This window comes from Canis lupus, chromosome 3 (genome assembly GCF_003254725.2).
Source record: "Canis lupus dingo isolate Sandy chromosome 3, ASM325472v2, whole genome shotgun sequence".
NCBI lineage: Eukaryota > Metazoa > Chordata > Mammalia > Carnivora > Canidae > Canis > Canis lupus.
The window spans coordinates 9,877,118-9,895,868 of record NC_064245.1 but is presented as its reverse complement, the minus strand read 5'-3'; the positions used below and the strand labels follow the sequence as shown (position 1 = coordinate 9,895,868).

At 40.1% G+C, this 18,751-nt stretch overlaps 1 protein-coding gene across 3 annotated transcripts in view; it reads left to right on the top strand.

Moving 5' to 3' along the window:
* Positions 1 to 1,915: 1,915 nt before the first annotated feature.
* The window catches only part of FAM174A (family with sequence similarity 174 member A), a 36,032-nt gene continuing 19,196 nt past the window's right edge, over positions 1,916 to 18,751 (top strand). Inside the window, exons 1-2 of one of the 3 annotated variants that reach the window (XM_025437560.3) lie at positions 1,916 to 3,102; positions 8,275 to 8,314. In XM_025437560.3, the coding sequence (XP_025293345.1) occupies positions 2,386 to 3,102; positions 8,275 to 8,289 (732 nt within the window). In that variant the 5' untranslated portion in view covers positions 1,916 to 2,385 and the 3' untranslated portion in view covers positions 8,290 to 8,314. The remainder of the gene's footprint in view (positions 3,103 to 8,274; positions 8,315 to 18,751) is intronic. The other 2 variants (XM_025437562.3, XM_025437561.3) reach the window with 2 other exon arrangements.

The window sequence follows — 18,751 nt, the reverse complement described above, 5'->3', positions numbered from 1 at the left end:
GCCAGGCTGGAAGCTAGAGTTCGGGTGTGTCACTCACGCTCTTCCTTACACTGCAACCCAGCATGACGATGCCGCCTCCCTTCAATTTTACCAGGCAGGAGCAACACAGCATTACTGTTACTTCCAAGCAGCGAAAAGATATTATCTGAACTACAGTAGCCCTTTATCAAAGCTTTACTGGGGGCCCTGTACTAGTCATTTATGACACACACTTCAGAATCCAGGACAAAGGCAGCCCGGATGGCTCAATGGTTAAGCACCTGCCTTCGGCTCAGGGTGTGATTCTGGAGTCCCTGGATCGAGTCCCACGTCCGGCTCCCTGCATGGAGCCTGCTTCTCCCTCTGCCTGCGTCTCTGCCTCTGTCTCCAAGAAGTAAAAATAAATAAATAAAATCTTAAAAAAAAAAAAAATCCAGAACGGGTGCAACCCCTCACTGTGTTATCTCTATTCGCACCTAAGTGCCATAAAAGCGAGGACCACATCTTATTTGCCTACCGTCTCATACTCCTCATTTTCGCACACTGCTAAGCAAGGGGTAGAAATTCTAATCAACTTGTTGAATGGATAATTTAAAGGAAAAAAAAAAGAAAAAAAAAAAAGAACAAATGTTAACTTCGGCTGCCAACCGGACGTTTTCCGTTACAAGTTCCGTGTTAGTGACGTCAGAGTCAAGGAGGTGAGCAAGGTTTTACTCGAGATTATCTCAATCGAGGAGAGGCCGCAACTCTCTTCCAGCACCAAGTCCTGGTAAATAGCTGGAGATGATACAAACTGGGGTGGGGGTGGGGAGTAACACCACTGACCACCCATATTTACTGACTGACCTTCCCCAAAGGGAATACTCCATGCACCCCCCCCCCCCAACATGTGTGACACAAGGTAGTGGGCCGCCCGGGGGGCCCAGCGGTTTAGCACCACCTTTGGCCCAGGGCGAGACCCCAGAGACCTGGATCCAGTCCCGCGTCGGGCTCTCTGCATGGAGCCTGCTTCTCCCTCTGCCTGTGTCTCTGCCTCTCTCTCTGTCTTTCATGAATAAATAAAATCTTTAAAAAAAAAATAATTGATTTGGGGGGCAGCCCGAGTGGCTCAGCGGTTGTGCGCCTGCCTTCGGCCCAGGGCGTGATCCTGGAGACCAGGAATCGAGTCCCACTGCAGGGAGCCTGCTTCTCCCTCTGCCTGTGTCTCTGCCTCTCTCTCTCTCTGTCTCAAAAAAATAAATAAATAAATAAATAAATAAATAAATATATATATATATATATATATATATATATATATATATATAAAATCTTAAAAAAAGAATCCAGAACGCGTGCAACCCCTCACTGTGTTATCTCTATTCGCACCTAAGTGCCATAAGAGCCAGGACCACATCTTATTTGCCTACCGTCTCATACTCCTCATTTTCGCACCCTGCTAAGCAAGGGGTAGAAATTCTAATCAACCTGTTGAATGTATAATTTAAAGGAAAAAAAAAAAAAGAACAAATGTTAACTTCGGCTGCCGATCGGACGTTTTCCAAGTTCCGTGTTAGTGACGTCAGAGTCAAGGAGGTGAGCAAGGTTTTACTCGAGATTATCTCAATCGAGGAGACAGGCCGCGACTCTCTTCAGCGCCAAGTCCTGGGAAACAGCTGGAGATGATACAAGCTGGGGTGGGGGTGGGGGGTAACACCACTGACCACCTGTATTTACTGACTGGCCTTCCCCGAAGGGATACTCCGCGCCCCGCCCCACCCCCACCCCCCACGTGTGACAGAAGGTAGTGGGCCGCCGGGGGAGCCCAGCGGTTTGGCACCACCTTCGGCCCAGGGCGTGACCCCGGGGTCACGGGATCGAGTCCCGCGTCCGGCTCCCTGCGTGGAGCCTGCTTCTCCCTCTGCCTGGGTGTCTGCCTCTCTCTCTCTCTCTCTGTGTCTCTCTCATGAATAAGTAAATGAAATTAAAAAAAAAATGCTTAAAAAAAAAAAAAGGTAGTCTCACAACTTGGCCCAGGGGCCGGCCTGCGTCGGGCTCTCCCCCCTTCCGCAGAGACGGCGGCACGGCCGGGTAGCCGCCTTCCTCGAGGACGTTCCCCCAAAGGCGTTCCTTTCAAGAGGCCGCCCCTGGTTGCAGAACTGCCACGAACTTCTCAGGGGCCTCGCATCTCAGGAACCCACAATCGTCCGGTGCGTGAGGCAGATGCTCCCAGGAGAGAGAGCCCCGGGTCCCGGGGGCGGCCAAGAGCACGCCCGTCAGGTGCGCTGTCCCTGAGCTGAGGGGAAAGTGTAGCTCGTCTGGACCGACGCTTAGCCGTGCCGCCGCAGCTCTGCTCCAAGGGGACTCCACGAGGAGCTTCCAGGCGCTCCCGGCTCGCTTTCTCCCTTCGGGCCGAGACGGGCAGAGAGCATGCGCACTCGGCGGAGCGCGCCTGACGTCATCGAAGGCGCCTGCCGCTCCTCGTTAGCAACCGAAAGCGTCCGTAGTACCGCGGGCGGCGGAGATGTACGGACTTCCGGTTCTCGGGGCAGCTGCCGCGGCCGCCGCCGCTGCCCCTGCCACCTGCCCCCGCCGGGCCGCGGTCCAGGGGTGGGTCGCCGCTTCTGCGTTCGCCGCGGCGCCCATGGTCCCTCGTGGAGCCAGGGCGGCGGGCCCGGCGGCTCCCGCGCGCTGAGAGGGCGCTCCGGGGACGATGAAGGGCTCGCGCTGCGGCCGCGGCGTCAGCCCGCTCTTGGCCGCCGCCCTGCTGCTGCTGCTGCTGCTGCCGCCGCCGCCGCCGGGCCCGGGGGGCGCTTGGGCCTCGCTGCTGCGGGCGGCCGCGCCGGGCCCCGCGGCCCCGGGGACCTCGCCGCCCCTGCGTCCCGGCCCCACCGCCGCCGGGTCGCCGGGCCGGGCGCCCGCAGACGCCGCGGGGCCGCGGGGCGCGGAGGGCGGCAACGGCAGCAGCCCCCGGGCGGGGCTGGCCGCGGACGACTCCGGCGGGAAGGCCCGGGAGGAAGACTCGGCGGGCGGGAGCCTGGCCGTGAGCCCCAACCCCGGCGACAAGCCGATGACCCAGCGGGCCCTGACCGTGCTGATGGTGGTGAGCGGCGCGGTGCTGGTGTACTTCGTCGTCAGGACCGTCAGGTGAGGCGGGGCCTCGGCGAGGTGGGCTGCCGGGTGACCTTGCTTGCAGCCGGGCAGCGACCTGGCGTTGCACCTGCTGGCCCCGGTTACCCACCACCTGCCTGCGCGGGTGGCCATGGCGACGCGCGGGGGCACCGCTGCGAGACCTGAGGCCCCCAAGCACTTACCCTCTTCCGTTCATGAATCATACATTGCTACGTGCTCGAAGGGCGCACTCTCCTTGAAGAGCAAGGAGTCTTTTATCTATTTTGTTTTGTTTTATTTTATTTAAGATTTTATTGACTTATTCATGAGAGGCACAGAGAGAGAGAGAGAGAGGCAGAGACACAGGCAGAGGGAGGAGCAGGCTCTCTGCACGGAGCCCGACGTGGGACCCCATCCCGGGACCCCGGGGTCACGCCCTGGGCCCAAGGTAGATGCTCAACCGCTGAGCCAGCCGGGGATCCCCGGAAATCTTTTACTGACCGCACTAAGACTCCTCTCTATGTGTTGTCGTGTACTCTCTCGTTTTGCCTATTCGGGTGTAGACTTCTAGCAGGGCCAGGATTCCGGAATAGTAGTAGCACCTGTGAGCTCTGGAGTTCTTTGCACAACGCCGTCCCTTACTAGGAAATTGTTAGTATTATTGGATTCATACTAGTGCAGAAAGACCTTGTGAGTATTTTATTTTATAAAATATATTTCTTTAAAAAAATATTTATTTATTTATTTATGATACACGTAGAGAGAGGCAGAGACACAGGCAGAGGGAGAAGCAGGCACCATGCAGGGAGCCCGACGTGGGACTCGATCCCAGGACCCCAGGATCATGCCCTGGGCTGAAGGCAGGCGCTAAACCGCTGAGCCACCCGGGCTGCCCTATTTTATAAAATTTAAAAGGAAAGTTACTGCTTGCCAGCATGTTCTCATATTGGTGTTTAATCTGCCACTTAATTCATTAGATTATACTATATGAAGTTTCCTACATTCCTCTTGTTTTTGGCCAGGAAAAGCAACAGTTTTGTACGGTCCAGTCTATGCCATGTGCCTCATTTTTTTTTTTTTTTTTTTTTTTTTAACTTTTTTTTTTTAATTTATTTATGATAGTCACAGAGAGAGAGAGAGAGAGAGAGAGAGGCAGAGGGAGAAGCAGGCTCCATGCACCGGGAGCCTGACGTGGGATTCGATTCCGGGTCTCCAGGATCGTGCCCTGGGCCAAAGGCAGGCGCCAAACCGCTGCGCCACCCAGGGATCCCCGCCATGTGCCTCATTAATCAGAAGTGTTTAGCACTCACTTGACATGGCACAAGGTATCTCAGTGCAAAGTGTTACCAATTGGCATGATAGAAAACCTATGCAGCCAAAGGAAAAAGAATGTCCAACATACTCAGGTTTTAATATTAGAGCAAATATTTAATACTTAATAAAACTAAATCTGACTTCGAATTTATTGAATTTTGAATTCGTGAATGGATACATTTGATACTTCACCTTCCAAAACAGCCTTTCTAAAATGAATTCGTCTGTGAATAATCTAAGTCATTCAAAAGTTTAAATTTACAAAATAAATAATCTTGTGTCCATTCTTACTGCAGAATGCTAGATTATGGAATTCTTTAAATTCCAGCTTTGGAACATATATGATGACTTAAATGGCACCTTTCCCCCCCTTAACTGTGATTTATCTGGTGTCTCATGGGGTTTAAGTAATCTATAATTGTAAATTCCACTGTTTGTTTGAATTTTTTCCCCTTAGCGAGATGTCTAGGTGGATTTAGTAGACCAGGTCATTATGTTGTTTAAGTACCAGATTATGAATACAAGTAGATGATTGGGGATCCCTGGGTGGTGCAGTGGTTTAGCCCCTGCCTTTGGCCCAGGGCGCGATCCTGGAGACCCGGGATCGAATCCCACGTCGGGCTCCCGGTGCATGGAGCCTGCTTCTCCCTCTGCCTATGTCTCTGCCTCTCTCTCTCTCTCTCTCTCTCTGTGTGACTATCATTAAAAAAAAAAAAAAAAGTAGATGATTGATTGTCACTTATTATTCTACTTAATCCCTTATAAAGTAGAAAAGGAATTATGTAATTAAATTGGTGACATTATTATCAGTCACCTTCGTTTGATACATCTTTTTATTGCTGAAGTTAAATTGTTTAATGGCATCAATTGTGATATTTAAATATACCATATAACAAGATTGACTTGGAAGAAATCTATAATAAGAGTATAAGATGGAAAAATCTAAAGGTTATTATTTCAGTGGCTTAGTTGGCGACTATCTGAAGAGCTGACATATAGAGTTAAGATGTCACTTTCTGAAGGATTCAGCCAAGAAAAGAGCCGAAGGAACACCATCTAACTAGTTTTTACGTCCTGTGGAGTTTTGGTGTAGTATTAAAGAAAAAGAAACACTAGTATTAAAAAAAAGAGAAGTCAGTTACCTTGCTCCTCCCTTTTCCAAGTTCATACATATGTGGGAACCTGGATTTTCTTTCTTTATTTCAACCAAACACACATTGCAAATGATTGAATGCAGGAGAAAATCTCAAAACCTGGCTGTTTTTTTTTTTTTTTTCTATCTAGTTCTATTTGTTTAAGCCAGACATTAAAGGGATTTGAGAAAATCTGTATCAGTGCCGTTTTTCATTAGTTTTCTTCTTGACGATTACATTTTTCATAAAAAAAGATATGTCAACATGTAATGGATTTATTATTTTAAATAATAAAGCTTTATATTTATTTTAAATGATAAATATAAAACTTATTAGGTTTAATATATTAAGTATTGATATGTGTAATCCACATAAACATAAATTCTTTGGAGTACCGAATAATCTTTAAGAATGTAAAGGAATCCCAAGACCAAAACATTTGAGAACCACTGTTGTAAACAGCATTATCTGAGCAAGATATTGCTATTGATAAAGCCAGCAAATCCAGGTCCACTTTTCTGTTGAGGGAAAAGTGAGAACATGTTCATGAGGTGTTAAAGACATAGGACCACCAAACTCGGGGCAGCCCGCGTGGTTCAGCGGTTTAGCACAGCCTTAAGCTCAGGGCGTGATCCTGGAGACTTGGGATCGAGTCCCGCGTTGGGCTCCCTGCATGGAGCTTGCTTGTGTCTCTGCCTGTGTCTCTGCCTCTCTCTCTCCCTCTCTCTCTCTCTCTGTGTGTCTTTCATGAATAAATGAATACAATCTTTAATTAAAAAAAAAAAAAAGATCTTCTCATGTAAAGTGGGGAAAGAAAGCTATTTTATAAGGTGCAGATGAACCTGAAATTTCATGTACCAGCTCATTCAGGGTAGTCAGTATTTATTCAGCTGCTCAGAACTGGGCACTGAGGTTCCAGTGTGAGTGAAATAGGCATTTCTTCCCCCAAGCACTTAGAGACTAGAGGAGCAGAGAGACACTAATCAAACAGTCATACAGATAGTAAAGAATATATAGGATGCTCTGGAAAAGTAAAAAAGGCAGGTCTTACTAATACTTAGTGCCTAGTAAATACACAATATTAATTTAATTTTAATGGTTCATATACCTATAAGGTAAGGCACTAAATTAGTTTTCTTTAAAAGTCTTTACTTTGTAACTGAAACCTTATTTTTGAAATTTTATTTATCATCCTGACATCTAACATTTGTTAGTTATTTATGTACCAGATACAATGCCACACACTTCATAGGCATTTTCCATTTTAGTACCTGCAAATACCTTCAAACTAAATAACCACTATTCTTGTACAGGTAAAGAAATTGAGGTTAAATAACTTGCCTAAGGGACACATATATAGACTATAGCAGAACTGCATTGAAACCCAGGCCTGTCTGAACTTTTCCAACATACGTAGCTACCATACTGCTTCCTGTGATTACTTAAAGTAACCAATTTAAAGTGATTTTGCAAATATGAACGGCTGGCTTATCTTAGGACAAATGTTTAAACGAGTATTGTATGCACAGTACTTTTCTATTTAAAAATAATAGCTTTTGTGAATATTAAAAACCCTAAATTTTATTTTTAAAAAGTTGCGTTGACCTTAGCATTTATTGATTATTATATCTGTGCCAACCTGAAATAATTTGGTATTGTACCTCAGCCACCTACTATTCTTTCCTCCGCCAAAGGTTTTTTGATTTGCTAGACACAGGGAGTAGTGATATTTTACAGCAATTTCTATTATTAATCTGATCGTACATAATTCTACCTCAATTCCCTCTGGAGCTATTCATTATTGAATTATAAATGTGGGATTGATAAAGGTATCTTTCCCATCTGGTTACTCAACAGGAATCTGACTTATAGAATTTATTTTCTTATACTCCCAGAGGACATATGGTTTCAGCACTACATATAAAATCATAAGATATCAATAGATATCACTCACTTTAGGCAGAAATAGGGAATACTTCGACTATTTAACATTTATGTGTTTATTCACTGTCATTTATTCAGTAAATACTCTTGAGCACTGACAGTGTGACAGTGGTAGGCCCTGTAGTGAGAATCAGCAGTGCTCAAGATAAGAAAAGCCCCTGTCTTAAATTCCATGTATTGATACATTCTGGGAAAGTGGAGTTTTCTCAACAAGTATAAATTCTCCTGGTTTGTCATCATTTGTTCAACTAGGTAGGATATATTGAATGTTATAGAGACTCAAAGCTTAGAAATATATTTAACAAGTATACGTTCCTAAAGAATTGATATTCTCTGCAGCGATGAAACTTCTTTTCCCAAAACGTTTAGTCATAGTCTTAAAATACTGTAAAATGCTAATGTGGCTTTGTGGTCAAATACCAAAATGTCAAGGTGATTATGTATCAGTTGTACAGCAGTCTGATACGTCCAGAGTCACTGTGAAATGAGAAGACTCAGAAACCGGATGAGAACAGAAGCCATTTATTTCTTCTTCTACTTTTTTTAATCCAGGAGTAAATGCAGTGTTTGCACCCATATATCTAGTAAGTGAAGTAGGTGGCCAGACAGAAAAAAGAAATATTTAGGTAGGGAAAGTAGTTTACTAGATTTTTCAAAAGAAATAAGAACCCCTCTTACATCTCTTGTATACTTTTTATTTCCTGCTTACTTCTAATAGTAAAGGATTACGTTACTGCTTGTATCACTCACTATTTTGGTTAAACACATTAAACAGTCCTGGCTAACTTAAACTAAAGGGGATTTTTTTAAATTTCAGAAAGTCAAAGACTAACCGAAGAATCGTGTTTTGATAACAGGTAGGAATTAAAGCAGTTTAGGAGGTAAGAAACCAAAACAGAAGTTTCTTTCCACTAGATAGATATGAAGTGGTTTTCAGTCTCTTTGTCCCTCAGCTCAGGAATTGACTCTTATGGAAGGGGAAATAAATTTGCCCCACCTCTTGGCAGGGATGGTTACAATCCTAATTATTACCTCATCAGACTATGTTTATTGTGGTAGAGTTACTACCAATAAAGGAATGTCCCTGCAAACAGAAAAAGGATATAGTCACCACAAGCAAGAGATGTTTATCTCCCTACTCCACCTTTGCTCCAGGTTTCAAGGAGGAATATAAATTATTCATACCCATCTTGCCAGATATTTTTTTATAATCCAGCCATTTAAAATACAAGTTCCAGGCAACCCCGGGTGGCTCAGTGGTTTAGCGCCGCCTTCAGCCCAGGGCCTGATCCTGGAGAACTAGGATCGAGTCCCATGTCACCCATGTCACGCTCCCTGCATGGAGCCTGCTTCTCCCTCTGCCTGTGTCTCTGCCTCTCTCTGTGTGTCTCTCATGAATAAATAAATAAAAACCTTTTAAATAAATAAAATAATAAAATAAAATAATAAATAAAATAAAATAAATAAAACAAAATACAAGTTCCTATGACCAGTTTAAACAGTGTACTGCAATTTGACCACCAGTCTGTAATCACCTTCAAATTACCAAGTGTTCTTGATTCTACCAGAAGACTCATGATTCTGAATGTTGCTTATCATTTAATACTTGAGTTATTTTTCTTGCCTTGACCCCTGTTTCATTAAGCTGTCCTGATCTCATTTCAGTGTAGTCTGATGAGAAGTCAGATTTTTTGAGTTCTAATCATAGCTTTTCAGGAGAGTATAATTGTTGTATGTATCCTTGGGTTAAATGGCAGATCTATGGTTCAGCTCAGGTTTTGTAAAATAGAGAAAATGATAGGATTTACCAGAAAGGATTGTTTCAAGAACCTATATAAAATACTTAGCACAGTTCCTGGCACATAATTGTTCAGTGAATTTTAGTAGTAATAATGACGGTTATTTTTCTTCTTTCATTACTCTTTTCTGATCTCTTCCACTGGTCTTATCTCTTTTCTCCTGTAGTTATCTTGGTGGAGTCCTGTTAAAGCTATCTCTTCACTCTGTTTTTCTACATATGATAATAGGATTCTCTCTACTTAAGTAGTTTTCCATCAGGTGGGCAGTCCTGGGAGATAGAAGTAATGAGGTTAATTTATTAGGCCCAGGGCACACTTCCCAACCTTTTCCATGTCATCCCACACTTAGAAATTGATATCCATGTGGGATGAATGCTTGAGTCTATTTACTCTGATCTCTGTCTACCTTGGGCCCTGTTAGCAACTCAAAAGCTGAGGGGATTTTTGTTTTGGCATATCAGTAAACCATTCGCAATTATGGCGCAGTGGTTGGAGAATGTTTGTAAAATGGTGCTGAATGTGAACTATGCAAAGAAGTCGTTGGGGAATTTATTGTGTTGACTACTTTAAATTCAGTCCAAACATTCCATGATAAGTTTGAGTGACTTGTGTTACTTAATAAACTGTTCTGGGTATTGCATAAGTTTGAGTGACATAACAGTCTGGTTATAGTAACTTAGAAGGATAATTAATATGTCATATTTTTCCTCAAGGAGCTTAACAGCTAGTGAAAGAGTATCACTGCTTTTTGTGATAATGGATTGAACTTTGAGGAATACAGTAGCAAGAGATTAAGCTAGTTGGGGGAGGCTGCTTAGGAGATAGACAAGGCTATTTGGACAGTTAATACAGCAAAAACTATTAAATTTGTATCAAAGGCTGGAATCTCTATTTCTTATCAACATGAATGATCTAATAACTTTTCCTATAACTGAAGTCTACTTTTCAGTTGGCCTTTTCTCCTCGGGTATGTTTTGGTCACTCTTAACAATCTTGGCTATTTTGTCAGGGAGAAGTATTGAATGGGGAGGAGGTGTTCATTTAAGAATATAATATTGGAGTATATTCAAATGTTAGTAGTAGGAAAAGAGCCAATAGACAAAGAAATATTGAAGTTAAAGGAAAGGAAGGTCCTTGAGAAGACATGGAAAGAGAGATTCTAAATAAAGCCCATGTGGTGGCAATAGCATGGATGACAGGGGAGAGATGTCCTCCACTGAAATACTCCCTATTTCCATACCTTCCATTTGCTCCTCTGGTTGTTGTAGTCTGCTCTCTACTTCTACTGTTCTAAAAGTGCCCTTGCAGGAGATAATTAATAACTTTATCCCATCAATTTCATGGACACTTTCCTGTCTTTCCTGTAGCAATCAATATTTTATTTATTTCGACTTCAGATTTTCTTAACTCTTTCGTTATTTATTCTCCAGGTTATTCATGAACTTCTTTCCCTCATGGACTACTCTTCCTACTACTAGAATTCTTTTATACCTCTAACCTCCTAGAGAAGAGAATCTGCATTGTATTCATCTTTGGTCCCTGCCACATTCCTAGAAGACAACGCCTTCATTAAATGTTTGTGGAGGGGAATGACTTTTACCTCTTCTGTATTTGGATATTCTATGGGTCCTTTCCTTAACTCTGCAGTTTGACTGTCCATATATTCTGAGTGAGCCATCCAAAATTCACTTCTTTGATTACCATCTCTAAGCTATTGATTGCCTTCTGAGTTTCCATTATGTATTGCCAGCCAACTTTTATGGATATATGATTCAAACTCATGAAACTCAACCTTGAAACCATCATTTTTGTTTCCAAACCTTCCTTGCGCTCTTCTGTAAAGGTAAATGGTATCACCTTATACACGGTTTCTTGAATGGAAACCTGAGCCACCCCAAGTGTCCCTTTTGTTTACCATCTATATCCATTCATACAGTTTCATTTCATAAATAGCTCTTGACTACATTACCACTTGGCCAGCTCCTTTGATATCACATTCCTTTAGGCTCACATCATTTGGCTACTGTGTTACCATTCAGATTTGTTTCTTCACTTCCAAGTGTGTCCCTCTTTCAGCCTACCTTCCTCACTAAACAGCTATTGTTCCTTCTAAAATTTAAATCTGATCATTTTCTGTACTTACAGTTGTGCTTTATGGCTGTACAATATGGTAGCCAACTAGCTACATGTAGCTTTTTAAAAACTGCAGTAAGTTAAAATTAAATTCAGCTTCTTACTGCACTAGCCACATTTCAATAGCTCAGTAATCACTTGAGTCTACTGGTCGGCTGCCAATATTGGACCGCACAGTATAGACTATTTCCATTCTGGCAGAAGATTCGTTGGGCAGTGTTATTCTAAGGCATTTGGTGGGATAAGGTTCATATTCCTTAGCTTAACATTTAAGGTTCTCCTTAATCTAACTTTTTTTCATCATTTCCCATATTTATCTTATGTTCAAGCGTGCCATATATTTATGGAAGAGCATTTTTCAAGCAGAGGGATTACACGCATTTTTTTTTTTTAAATCAAACTCCTAGTTGTCTTTGAAGATGAAAATAAAAAATCAGCTGTATCAAAAAACCTCCGTGATCCCAGACCACCTTGTTGTCTTGGTTCATTTAGGGTGCTATAACAAAAGTACTGCAGACTAACTAGTTGATTTATAAACAATATAAATTTACTTCTCACAGTTCTTGAGACTGGCGAGTCCAACGTTATGATACTGGCAGATTTGGTGTCTGGTGAGAGCTTACTTTTTGATTCATAAATAGTGTCTCCTAGCTGTAACCTCACATGGTGGATGGGTAGGGGGGATTGATTACTGGGGCTCCTTTTATAAGGGCACTAACTCTATTTATGAAGGCTCCACTCTCATGACTGGTTCACCTCCCAAAGACCTGACTTCCTAATGCCATCACCTTGGTGGTTAGATTTCAACATGAATGTCGGAGGGACACAAACATTCAGGCACAGCATCAGTATAATGGCAGTATTTCCAGTCAATAATAGTTGTAATGATAGTTCACTTGTCTGCCTTCTCTATACTATTTATTCCTTAGAACTTTTTCTAAAATAGATATTCAGATGTTTTCTAAATAAATAGCAGAAGGACATAGGAAGAATGTATGGGAAAAACTAAAGCAAAGTGTAGAAATGATTAGAAATGTGAGGTAGTTGTGCAACAGGTGTTAACATTAACTAATAATCGAGTCATTTTAACTTACTTCACGTGCTTTCTATACTTGAAGAGCTATGGACTCATGTTCTGTGGCTGTGCAGAAAAGTCAACTGGGACTGTTTAAAATATATAAATTATTTGCAGATATTTATCCAAGATAACATACATTATGGTTATCTAAAATAACTGCAGTAATCGGGATGAATTGTAATAAGTATAACTGGGAGATGCGTTTGCTGGTGATTAAAAAGGTTAGATTTGGGACAGATAGGATAAACTGGAATGAGATGCATCTGGTTAGTTATTACCGAGTTTTCCTGAAAATAAAATAATCAACAAATGTGAATTATGAGATTTTAGTACTAATACTCAGATGGTATATACCAGTACACTGTACCAGTACACTTGGGCCAGTTGTTTCAGCTAGCATCTGTCTTGATCAGTTGATTCTTACATCTTACGGTTTGTTAATTAGCTGAATATCTTGAATATGATCTCTGCTTATCCTACTCTTCAAAGTTTGAGTTGTTTTGTCATGGTCTCCGTTGCCCATGTTGCTATTTATCTTTTATATTAAAAAAATTGGCCTTTAATTTTATTTTTGGTAAAGAAACTCAAATCTATATTTTTAAAATTACTTAAGCTCTGTCTTTTCTCAAATATGAAAAACAGAAAGTTAAAATTGGATGGAAAAGTACATTTTGATAAGTTGCATTGCTTAGTATAATATAAAGTGGCATGAAAAATACTAAATCATAAATTTGGAATCAAAGTCATTTTCTTAAGAAATCATTTAGGCTTTTCCTAATTATTTTTCAGAGATCTTTACTGTTATTTTAATACTGGCTTTTTTTTTTTCTTTTCTATAATAAGAAATAGGCAGGAGCTTGACAGTTCTCAGAATAACATGAAGATACTGAATCTTCTTAGATTTTGGTTAGCACGTGATGTTATTCCTTCTATTTAGCCAAACTTATATTTTTCTAAAGTAAAAATATCAAAATATACTGTAACTTGTCTCTATATTGTAATTTTTTTTCTATATTGTAATTTTATTTGTTCTCTTTTTTTTCTCGCATTTGAGTTTTCTCAGTATTATGACTAAAGATTGAAAGGATAAAAATAAACTTTTTGTACTAGTTGATTTACATGCAGATGTGTACGTGTTATACTATTCCGTGTAGACTTCTTTTCCTCCAGTTGACATAATAGTTTTAGTTTTAATTTTCTTTTATTATGCAGGTCTATGAATGTCACTACATGTTAGCAACATATTATATTTTGAATAATTATAACCTTATGGTATCATTTATATATCTTTCTTTTCACTAGGTATATTAGACAACCTTTAATTTATATAGATTTATATAGAACTTTTATAAAGTTTTTTTTTTAAGATTTTATTTATTTGTGAGAGACACTACTTTTTTTTTTTCTTGCATTTGACTAGCTTACTTGTTCACTGTGTATATCTTTTTCTATTTCATAGGTTCTGGCTCCTGCTTGTACTTTTTACTCTCTTAATAAAAATTAAGTAATTTTTTCTTGCAGGGAACCAGATATGGGACTCGATCCCAGGACCCTGGGATCAAGCCCTGAGCTGAAGGCAGATGCTCAATGACTGAGCCTCCCAGGCACCCCTATAAGCTTTTTTTTTTTTTTCTTTAACATTATGTTACTTTATTCTCATCTATGAGGTAAATGATTTTATAGTTATTGGGATGGATGTGAGTGTCTGAGGTAATAAACTCAATCTCAATGGCTTAATGCAGTAAAGTTTATTTCTCCTTTATGAAAATTCAGCTGCAGGCTTGGATTGTCCTCTAGGACAGTTGCCCCAGGACGGCAACTCAGCAGTTTGGCTGACCTTGATCTTAGGATTTTGACATTTCAACCTAAGCCCTCCACAGTTGTCAGAGCTTGGTAGAAGAGACGAAAGGATGTTATAGGGGCTTTTGACTGCTTCAGCCTAAAAAGGAGACTAATTGTATGAAAAGCTGGGAAGTGAGAGAGAGAGTTCTACATTAGGTGAGCACTAGTAATGTCTGCTATAAAAAGAGATACATCAAAGGTCATATAGCTGGAAAATGTCCAAGCCCCTGCAGAACCCAGAGTTTAAATTTGACTCATATTTCTTTGATATTGTTCAGTGAGTTCTCAAAGTGATTGATCATATTTTTACTTTTTCATTTGGATGAATTTACATTTTACAGAATAATAAAACAAATTCTTAATGATACTAAAAATAATAAGCAAATAATGCTTTTGCAGTTACCTTAGTCTGTACTGTGTCTTACAAACTACTCATTATAATGGAGGCACATTGATACCCATTGGAAAACTGTCCTACTCTTGAAAAAAATTATATGGCTATATAAAATTAACAGAATTTATCTACACTTTAATTACCTTCTCTCTTTTTTTTTCTTGCATTTGACTAGCTTACTCATTTACTGTGTTTATCTATGCTTTAATTATCTTCTCTTTTTTTTCTTGCATTTAACTAGCTTAGTCATTCACTGTGTATATCTTTTTCTACTTCATAGGTTCTAGCTCCTGCTCGTACTTTTTACTTTCTTAATAAAAATTAAGTAATTTAGTAAGTTAGGGCTACTGTGACCCATTATTTCCTTTATTCCATGTGCCTTGCAGTCTCTCCATGAGTTTGTTAATCTCCAACACAGCCTCAGATTGCCTCATGTTCTTATTTGCACCTATGTGCATGTGTTTTCTTCTGTATTGACTTCCTAAGGTAGATATTCTGATTGGCTTATTTTTATAGACGAGGCCACATCATCGGTCACCATCCAGTCTAGAGATTGACAACCCTTAGAAAAAGTGCCCATTGGAGGGTGATATTAGTTGTGGCTTAGAATAGGGGATTTTGCACAGTCGATTACTTCATTAACTGCCTTTACCCATTCAAAAGAGCTTATAGGCATAGTAATTTCCTAGAGAGGATAGAGCCAGTAGACCTGACAGGTCCCATGATAGCAGGCCTTGTGCATTGTTCTAATGTTAGAGTTCCATCTTTTTTAGTGATAGAGACTGGCTACCTTTCCACTGAAATGTAGGACTCTGAGGAGTCCAGTTTAAAAACAGTTGTGTCCATAAATTTGGGGTACTGAATCTGAGGAGAGAAAAAAAATGGAAAGGTTATGATCTAGATGGAGGTGAGACTACTGAGTCACTGAAAAAGCAAGTGTGGGATCAAACTGAAAAGTTTTAGTGGACTTTTCTGTGGCACTGCATTTTTTATTGAAAAATGCTAAGAAAAATAAAGTGATTATTTAGAATGGAGGGATTGGTAATACCAACCTGCCTAAGAGGTTCTTAAAAAAATTAGAACAAATGCACATCTGAGTGATGGAAGATTGGCAACCTAACTCAAAGAAGCTGATAAGTCCCCTCTTCAGTTGGGAAGTTTACCTATAAGTAGTACAGTATCCAATTAAAAGTGACTTTAACATAAGGGCATATTTTGTTGTTGTTGTTACTTACTTATCACGAATATGGGCAGGCTCCGACTTGGTTCAGCAATTTAGTGAGGTTACCAAGAATTGATTTTTTCCATCCTTGTCCCTCCATAAGATGGCTACCTCAGCTTTAAGGATTCGGTTCTCACAAAGTAGTGTCTCAAACAGGAAAGAGGGCCTGAAGAGAGGCCTCTCTTCCTATATTCTTTATCAGGGAGAAAAGTCTTTCCCAAAAACTGCACTGCTGGAGTTATCCCATTCTACCTCATTTGTCTGAACTGCTTTATCTGCTCAGCCTTAGACCATGACTGGCAAAAGGAAAATTATATTTTCATGATTGGTTTACACCAATTATTATGATCATTATCTATCTCTTAGGGCTGGGTCCAATTGCTCTCTAAACAAAATCATGATACTGTTAAAGCAGAATAAGGTTTCCTTTTGGATATACAAGAAGCAGATTCTTGTATACTACTGTGATCAAAACTAAGAGATGGCTTAATTAGAACATAAATATACATGTTAATGCAAGTAGCTACCAGGTTACTACTTTTTACTATGAAAGGGTGAACCAGAAAACATAGTTCATAGAATATTATATTCATTTTGGTATAATGTAAGATTGTTGTATTGGGGATCAAAATACTGTTTTGGTAGCTGATTTTGTGACCTTGATTAAAATTACTTCGATTCATTGGGAAGACAGTCTCGCTTAATGTTTAAGATCCCAGACTCAGGAGTCAAGTACTTGTGTTTGAATCCTAGCTCTACCATATACTGTCTCAAGTTTATTTTTTTTTCCAACCTTGCCTTTCTATGTGTAAAATTGTGATTGTTGTGAGGATTATATTATATAATGCTTGTAAGCTAATTGGTTCAGTGCCTGACATATGTGCACACTAGGTAAATATTAACATTATTAGTAATTTTGTATGTCTAGAGTTGCATTTGTAATATATTTTGGGGGTTTTACTGAATTTTTTGATGCCTCCTCACACCTAACTCTGTGTATGTAGTATTGGACTTCTGAAAATGGTTGTAATCAGTGAGACAGTAGGTTTGACAAGGTTAGATACAGGGTGAGAGCTGGGGAGATTGTAAGAGAAATCTGTCGGGGGGATTGGTCATAGATTAAGAAGTGAGGTAGAATGAACTTTGGAAATTTGTAAACAGGACTTTAAAGTTGGTTGGAAAATAATTCCATGCTGAACTCATTTAGAAATGTAGATCAGAGAGTTTTCAAGCCTTACATCTCAAGCTTTAGTGCCTGAAAAAGAACAGTAGGAAATCCATGTAAAAACCAAGAGAGAGGTGAACAAAGGAGTTGTATGCAGGACACTTCCTAGCTAAGCTAAGTAATATTTATTTAGGATTTACTTTACCTGGGGTTGTCTACCAGTATACTATCAAATAGATAAGTTTAAACACAGGAACTCATTGTATGTATTAAATTACAGGGAGTGGGTGAGAAAAGGGCTATATCAGAAAACAACATTACAGTATTAAATATAGATGAACATACATTTGATTTTTTTTTTTTTTTGACTTTTGAGTGTTAGCAGTGAACATTTTACTGGAGATAAACAGTGACAGGATACTTTATTGGGGGAGTCTTCTAGTTAGTATTGCACTTGGTCAAGGTCATGATCGTGACAGAGCTTGGTCGCTGAAGGCCAGTAGAGAGGACCCAAGAATAATTATGAAGAGAAGCCAAAGGAATTTTTAGAAAGCACAGTAGTCTGAAAACTTCAACATGGGGTCAACAGTTCCCAAGAGCATTATTGTTTTACATCAAAGTGGAATAACAATAATAATCTTGAGACGTCAAAAAGAGTAGAATTAGGTGCCTGGGTGGCTCAGTCTCTTAAGTGTCTGTCTTTAGCTCAGGTCATGATCCTGGAGTCCTGGGATCCAGCCCCCTGCCCATTGGGCTCCCTGCTCAGCGGGAAGTCTGTTTCCCCCTCTGCCCCTCACCTTGTTCCCCTGCTCATGCTCTCTCTCTTTCTCTCTCTCTAATAAATAAATAAATAAAATCTCAATAGCAAAATAAATAAAAATTTAAAAGTAGAATTAACTCATTTACCCGTCTAGTAAAGCAGGGATATCTTTAGCATTGGATATAGTTCCATATAGAATGCTGAGAATTTAAAAGGTTAAAAAAAAAAAAGTCACTTTGGCTTTTGAACAGATAAACTTCAATTATTTAGAGTGTAAATGAAGTGTATATATGTTACAATATGGTAATTGTACATTTCCAAAAAGAGTTTAGAGTGCAAGCTGAATATTGGTGGTTCTAATTTGAGAAGTGTATGAGAATCACCTGGGCTTGACCTAAAATATACTAAATGAGTAAGAAGTCCTGGGGTGAGTGCATGTTTAATATGTTTATTCTAGTCTTTTTTTTTTTTTTTTTGTCCCAAGAGAAGATAGTTATCCATATTATGATTTAAAAATTGGTTAGCTTCGGTTAAGTTTTGCTGTGGTATATTTTTGGAAATGATATTCTCTTATCCCAGAGGTGCTGATTAACATATAGAATTGTAGGTTTCATTGTTATACATAGAAAATGCAATATAGTCACTCCATATATTTTAGTTTATTTAACAGATAGTAGGTGTTACTAGGGTTATAGTGCTGAGCAAAAACAGATATACTTCCTGCCCCTATGAAACTAAGTCTAGTGGGGGAAGACAAATAGCTTACACAAAAAAGTATACAAGAGTGTCATTAATATGTACTTTAAAGGAGATGTACAGAGGTGCTGTGGGAGCCAATACTAGGTGTTTATTTGTAACCTAGCTAGGTAGATTAGGGGAAGCTTCTCTAAGGAAGCTAGAG